Source organism: Citrus clementina, unplaced genomic scaffold (genome assembly GCF_000493195.1).
Source record: "Citrus clementina cultivar Clemenules unplaced genomic scaffold, Citrus_clementina_v1.0 scaffold_8, whole genome shotgun sequence".
Classification (NCBI taxonomy): Eukaryota; Viridiplantae; Streptophyta; class Magnoliopsida; order Sapindales; family Rutaceae; genus Citrus; species Citrus x clementina.
In genome coordinates this window covers 6,857,933-6,865,009 of record NW_006262022.1, presented here as the reverse complement: position 1 = coordinate 6,865,009, position 7,077 = coordinate 6,857,933, and the positions used below count along the sequence as shown (strand labels likewise).

Sequence of the window (7,077 nt, the reverse complement as noted above, 5' to 3'; positions counted from 1 at the left end):
GATTTTATGAATTATAAATTTTCAATCAAATTCAATCCACAAATTGATGAAATTTAATCAATACATTTGCGGATCAGATGCGGATTTGACCCAATCCATATCCAATCCACTATTTTGCAGATTGGTTTGCAGATTGAATTTTTTTTAAATTCTGTCTAATTCACGAACTAACTAAATAAATAAAATTTAATATAAAAATAATTTTACTATCAATCAAATTTCAAATTAAATAAGATTTAAATAAATTAATTGTTTGAATAAAGCTCGAAAATATATTTAAAGTTTCAAAATATAATACACCAAAATGAAAAAAAAATCTCATTTGTTTAGGAAGCTATATTTGTTTATTTAAGTATTTTTTATTTTATATTATTATCAGATAAGATATAATATAGTGTTAATGTAACTATATTTCAATTTATTTATTTATTAGTAAGTATTAATGCCATATTTACAAGTTTTATTTTTTAATTAAATAAATACTTTTTATTTTTTTGCGAATCGCGAATTTTTGAGGATTTACAGAAGTAAATCCATATCTAATCCACCGATTGCGGATTATTAAATTTTCAATCTAATTCAATCCACAAATCCACAGATCGAATTTTTACGGATCAGACAGATTGAGCGGATCAGATTAGATTCTGAACACCTCTACTTTTTACAACAAACATAAAAAAAGAAGAAATGAAGAAGAAAGAACACATGATTACTATTGAACTTCATATATTTATATAGAATATGGATTAGTTAAGTCGGTGATGGTGGTCACCCTATGGTAAGACAATACTATCTTATGGCAGTGCTTGTTTAATTCATATCTTCGATATTAAATTATATCATGTGCCCAATATTTGCCATATGACAGATGGCAGACACTTAATCATTTTTGACGCACAGATATCGTAGGATCTCTCAATCTTATGTTGAGCCCAGCCCAAATTGTTGAACCCAAAGGTCAAACTGCCCAATTAAAATAATCGCATCCGGGTTACCCAAATCCCCCACAGCGCTATTTTAAAATGTGCTGGCTGATTTTCTTCCACTCCTTTTATTTCAATAATTAAAAAAAAAACAAAACAAAACAAAAACAAAACCAGAGAGATCGAAACTCTGTGTCCCAAAAAAGATCACAGATCCAAGAAACAGTTCAACGCCGATCTAAAGCGACACCGTTTCAGATCTACAATCCACAATGCCTTCAACATTCAGCGGCGATGAAACGGCACCGTTCTTCGGCTTCCTCGGCGCTGCCGCCGCCCTTGTCTTCTCCTGTAACCAAACCCTAACCCTATTTACTTCTTTTAAGAACAAAATTAAACCACAAGTTATTTTTAATTGGAATATCTGTTGGCAATTAACTTGAATTTAGTTTGCTTAATATGGATCTTATTTGTGCAAATTATCATTTATCTTAGTAGCAATTGATATCAATTAACTGATAATTGTTTATCCCAATAAATATATTCATTTGGTTATAAATATTAGCTAAGTTTATTTTTTATTTTTAAGTGTTACAAGACTATTTTTGTCCCAGTTATCAGTACAAAGCACAAAGTGTGTGCGATGTAGATCTATTAAGATTTTTCTAATTAGATTTTATCCTGAAATCAATATTTGCTGTTGTTAAGATTTAGAATTGGAGATTGAATGAACCATTGCGTTTGTGTTCTGATACAGACATGAGGTCAAAGTCTTATTAATATTGAGGCCAGATGATGGTAATATGCTTATGTTTGTGCATTTATAGTATTAAACATGATTACTACTCTCTAAGAAAACTCGTATATATGATGTCGGTTGAATATTATGCTGAGGTAACTGAAATACTTGTGTGTAGGTTTGTATTAGCTAGAAAGTAATGGTCTTTTTCACTTGGGTTTTAAATTATAGCATGTATTTGGTCCATCAGGTATGGGAGCTGCATATGGAACAGCCAAGAGTGGTGTTGGTGTGGCGTCAATGGGTGTTATGAGGCCTGAGCTGGTGATGAAGTCGATTGTGCCAGTTGTTATGGCTGGTGTTTTGGGTATATATGGTTTGATTATTGCTGTTATTATCAGTACTGGGATTAACCCCAAGGCCAAGTCATATTACCTTTTTGATGGCTATGCTCATCTCTCCTCCGGTTTGGCTTGTGGTCTTGCCGGGCTTTCTGCTGGAATGGCTATTGGAATCGTTGGTGACGCTGGTGTCAGGTATTATGACCATCGTTTATGTTTGCCTATGTACAGATGTATTTGTCAATGCTTGTTGTTTATTAGGGTTGGTTAATTTTAGCATCTAACTATTGTTTCATATTGTAATCAAGGCACCATTCTTTCGTCTTCAAAATTGGGATGCTTGGTATCACATCAATGGAAACCGATCTAATAGCATTAATTTCATGCACGCAAACATAATTTTTGCCATGCTTCACTGAATTTGATTTTATGTTCCTACTGTGGTGACCTCATTCACTTGGTATTGCACTATCATTCTTTGCTTGTGTTGCTATATCCTTTCAGTTGTAAGCAATTGAGGTGACACATTGTGTTCCAGATTGTATTGTTTTATGCTGTTTGCATGGGGCGTGTCATTTCATTTCAACTATTTTTTAGCGTAGTTGCATTCGGGTTCAGTTACAAATGTGGTTTGGATGGTTTCCTTATGAGATATCGGGTGTGTTGAGATTCAATTCTGTGCATTGTGATGTCACATTCAATGGAGTGAATAACAAGAAAATGTTTGATGGGAAATTTTGACTGTACAACATCACTGAGGAGAATTAATTAATCATTTGGAAGATGTTTCAAAGAGATTGGTTAGCCAATAATATGATGTTTGGTGGCAAATTGACATTCAATTCGGAGAAATGGAAAATATTAAAGGATTATGTGGTTGGAGGTTTTAGCTCTATTTTATTTTACGTTTTTTTTTTCTCTAACTTTGTTTCTATTAGAAATCAATCTGACATATTTTTAGGTTTTAGTGGAAAAAATTGCTTTCATGTAGGACGATTGTATAATCGTATGTAATTTGTTTGCAGAGCCAATGCACAGCAGCCAAAACTCTTTGTTGGGATGATCCTTATCCTCATTTTCGCTGAAGCCCTTGCACTGTATGGCCTTATTGTTGGTATCATCTTGTCTTCACGTGCTGGTCAGTCCAGAGCAGATTAAGAAGGGAATTTGTATTGCTAAGTATTCTTTTATAACTTGTCACTCTGGGGGAGCGAGATTTTTTTTAAATTATTCTCAGGTTCAAGTGGATAGCACTTGCTCAAAATTTCTTGTGGAAGTTGCCGTTCTGCGAGTCATTTGTATGTTACTCCATGTTTCTGGTAGTAGGATTGAGTTTCTTCAAACAATAAAGTTTGCAAAGCTGTCCATGCACTTTTGCAGAACTTTAAACTGTCAGAAAGGAATTTTATTCGGTAATCTAGTGCATGTATTATCTTATTATCTATTCAACGTTTTTGTCTTCTCCACATAGTACCCTAAGTTTAATGATGGTTGCTGCCATCAACATTTGTCTGCAAATTTCTGTGTTATCTTTGTTTATTTTGATGGGTATTTGGAATTTATTTTTCTTGTTTGATATCAAATGATTGTTATTTGTTATTGGGGCTTGGCGCACTGACCTCATCCGCTTACCTTTGGTCATTTGAGAAATTAATATATTACCTTAATATTACAGGCTGCTCAATGTTTTCACCAAAGGAGGCTAAGTTGTCGAGTTAGGGTTTGCTTAATAATGGCCTGGCCAATAAAAAGTGCACTTAGTAGTTAAGGTGCACTCAACAATAGGTTGCCTAAAAAATTAGCGAGCTGTAGTGCGCTTCACAACGGGTTGCTCAAGATTTTAAGGTTAAGTGCAAGCTAAAGTGAGTAAGGTCAGCTCGATTCTAGAATTCTCTAAAACACTATATTTGTACATGTCTAGAAATTTTTTAGATTAAGCACATGATTTATATGTAGAATTCTTTAGGCCTTAGAATTATCTAGAGTTTTGTAGAGATATTTAGCACAAGCTGCATAGAAGTCTCTAGACCAAGGCAAGTCTCCCTATAAATAGGGTATGACATTTGTCATTTTGCACACAACACACACCAAGTATAAGCAACTCAAGTATACTTATAAAATGCTTTTGTATTCTTTTGTTCGAGGCATAAAAGTTTCTTTGGTTGCATTACTCTCTCCTCTCTATCTTTTTCGTAAGTATCTTTACTTAGCTAGTTTGAAAAGTTAGTTAGAATTACTTAGCAACTTCTATGTTAGAAATTGTCTCTGTGTCGCGTGGGTTGTTGCGCAAAATAATCATTCTGTGACGAGCAGCATTAGAGCCAAATTTGCACGCACACAATTTAGCTCACGAGTAATGGTCAACCCTTTAATTCCTAGCACATCACAAGAGGGCGTTGTCGGTGTGGAGCCATGAGAGCCAATTCGCGGTTATGGGGAAGGTCGCTCACAGGTAAAGACCCGCAGAAAGTCTAAGGTCGTCGCCATTGATGCCTTGGAGTCTCACGATTCCAAGCTCGAAACATCAATGTCTGTCGCTCAAGACATCTTGGAAAGCTTGGAGGAAAGGGTTGATGGTCTTGAGGGTGAGTATATCGATTTTATGGTAACCATCAAGGCCTTCATTAAAAATCAAGCCAACACTCTTCGAGGAGATTTTCAAGCATTTTATGACGAGTTGCTTAAACTTTGTAGCTTCATGCAACAAGAACTATTGGTGATCTGTGTGAAGGTGAATGAAGTTCACTCGGATTGGGATGGACGTAAGCTTACACTCACATCTAACTTGGCTTCCACTAGTTCGAGTAATGTGCACCGTTTTGATGTGCTGAAACTTGACACTTATGACAATGCACAATACTACTGTCGTGGATGACTTTTTCTTTGGGTTAGAATAATACTTCAATGTTGTTGGTGTGCCAGATGAGATATCAAAGATATGTACAACACTTACATTTCTCTGAAGTGCCGTACAATTATGGCGGCAACGGAAGCATGGTGAGATGGGTAAAGGTATTTGTGTCATCGATACATGAACGGATTTCAAGTAAGAACTTCAAAAGCACTTTGCCTCAAGCAATGTTGAGAAAGAGGCAAGAGCACCCATATGTCAATTTAAGTAAATGGGTAGCATATGTGATTCCATCAATGACTTCATTATCTTTATACTTGAGGTTACTGACATGTTTGACAATGACTCTTTCTTCTACACAGAGTCACTTGTCGATCACTCCACCTAACACAAGGACAAGAGGTTTGATCATGGTAAAAGTGTGGGAGAGGATCGTAAGGATAAATGGCACAATCACAAGGACCAAGGGCATAAAAAACTTCTTAGTGGCAAGAGTAGGCAAGGCAAAGTGATGAAAAGAAAGAGTCAACCAAGTCTCGTAGCCCGTGCTTCATATGCAACGACCCACATTGGGTACACGATTATCTAGAGAAAAAGTCGCTTAATGCCCTCATCGCACAACTCAAGGGCCACTCTACACCGTCAGTAGAGGAATCTTGACCCAGCATGAGTTCACTCAAATGCCTTGGCGCACTCAAGAGCCGCCTGCCTGCACCCATGAAGAAAGAGCTCATGTACGTGAGTGCAAAAATATTAGAGAACCTTGTTCATGAGAGTGGAAAATGTGCCAGTTATTGGTGAGGCCAAACAGAATAATAAGGATTTGAAAAATCCATACCTTGTGACACATGTCGTCTTCAGTTCGTCTCTTTTGGCGATCCGAACTTGGCAGTACTTGGATCGTAAGTGAAGCTTGATGACGTACTATGTTTTGCCAAGTTGTTTGAAAAGATCAACTATTAAGGGGATCAAATACTTATTCGTGATTGTGATCTTGTGTGAACGCTCTATAGTTGATGCACATGTAGAGAGATTCATCATTCATTTCTTTCATGGGTGCACTGACTATAGCCTGGACAGGCGGATGTAGCCAGCATCTAGTAAATCCTTCAGTTGTTTCTACAACTCAAGCTTGAGTGCCACCACGTGGTAAGGAACCAAGGTTGGAGGTTTAACGCCTTGCTCCAGCTCAATCATGTGATCTACCTCTCGTCTTAATGGGAGTTGCTTCTAAAGCTTAGGAGTCATGATGTCCTTAAACTCATCGAGGACTTCTTGTATGAGTGGAGTGACTTAACTTGGAGCATTTTCGGATTCTTTCCCTTCACTTAGAGGAGATCAAGAAGCTTGGGTTCTTCTTGAAAGCCTTCTTGAATTACATAGCCAAGAATGTCCTCTTCGCAGTCTTAGCGCAACTGGAACCAGTCATGCTTTATTACTGTTGATAATGCTTTGGGAGTTCGTGATTGGCAGTGAGAAGACATGGACTTGATCCAAGAATTCTATGCCAAGGGTCATCTTGAAGTCATCCATGGCACGATGGAGAAATCGAGCTTTCCATTCCACGTCTCGAGCGTCAAGTGCATACTATGTAGTGCCTACTATTGACTTGGCGGGTGAATTTACTGCCCTCATAGTTCCTCTTTCCTTAGTTGCTTTGAGGCCTAGGCATTTGACCTCGTCTTTCGATATGAAGTTGTGAGTTGCCCTGGTGTCTAGCAAAGTGTAAGTGGCTTGGCCGTTGATGGTTGCATTTATGAACATAAGCCATTTCTTTGTAGGTGCAGGCAGGTGGTTCTTGAATATGCCAAGATATTAGAATGAACCCATGGTGGGTTATGGTTCATTTGTTGATGGTGTGGAGTGGCCCTTGAGTTGTTCAACAAGGGTATTGAATGACTTTTTCTCAGGACAGTTGCATATCCAATGTGAGCTATCTCATATAAAGCATGGGCTATGAGACTATGGCGGCTCTTTCTTTCCATTCGATTTACCTTGCCCGCTCTTGCCACTAGGAGGCTTTTTCCATCTAGTCCTTGTGATTGTGACCTTTTACCCCACTTTTGCCTTGATTAGATCTTTTGTACTTGGGTTGGTGCAATAATCGGCAAGTGACTATACAATTGCGATGGCATCATTGAGAGATTGGATGCCTATCAAGTTCCGCCTTAACCCAATCTTTGAGGCCATTTTGAAAGTAGAAGAGAGAATCCTTGTCAGATA

At 37.4% G+C, this 7,077-nt stretch overlaps 1 protein-coding gene across 1 annotated transcript; it reads left to right on the top strand.

The window, feature by feature from the left end:
- Positions 1–1,048: 1,048 nt before the first annotated feature.
- LOC18034865 (V-type proton ATPase 16 kDa proteolipid subunit) lies at positions 1,049–3,521 on the top strand. The gene is made up of 3 exons (XM_006423439.2): positions 1,049–1,274; positions 1,913–2,198; positions 3,029–3,521. Exons 1-3 carry the CDS (start codon positions 1,196–1,198, stop codon positions 3,159–3,161), a joined length of 498 nt encoding a protein of 165 aa, XP_006423502.1. The 5' UTR covers positions 1,049–1,195; the 3' UTR covers positions 3,162–3,521.
- Positions 3,522–7,077: the final 3,556 nt, after the last annotated feature.

What these genes read in the sequence shown, in the direction of transcription:
- LOC18034865 (XM_006423439.2), top strand. Translation starts at nt 1,196, where the DNA reads ATGCCTTCAACATTCAGCGGCGATGAAACGGCACCGTTCTTCGGCTTC. An exon ending in CGCCGCCCTTGTCTTCTCCT is followed by an intron (nt 1,275 to 1,912) that starts GTAACCAAACCC and finishes TTGGTCCATCAG; the next exon opens with GTATGGGAGCTGCATATGGA. An exon ending in GTTGGTGACGCTGGTGTCAG is followed by an intron (nt 2,199 to 3,028) that starts GTATTATGACCA and finishes ATTTGTTTGCAG; the next exon opens with AGCCAATGCACAGCAGCCAA.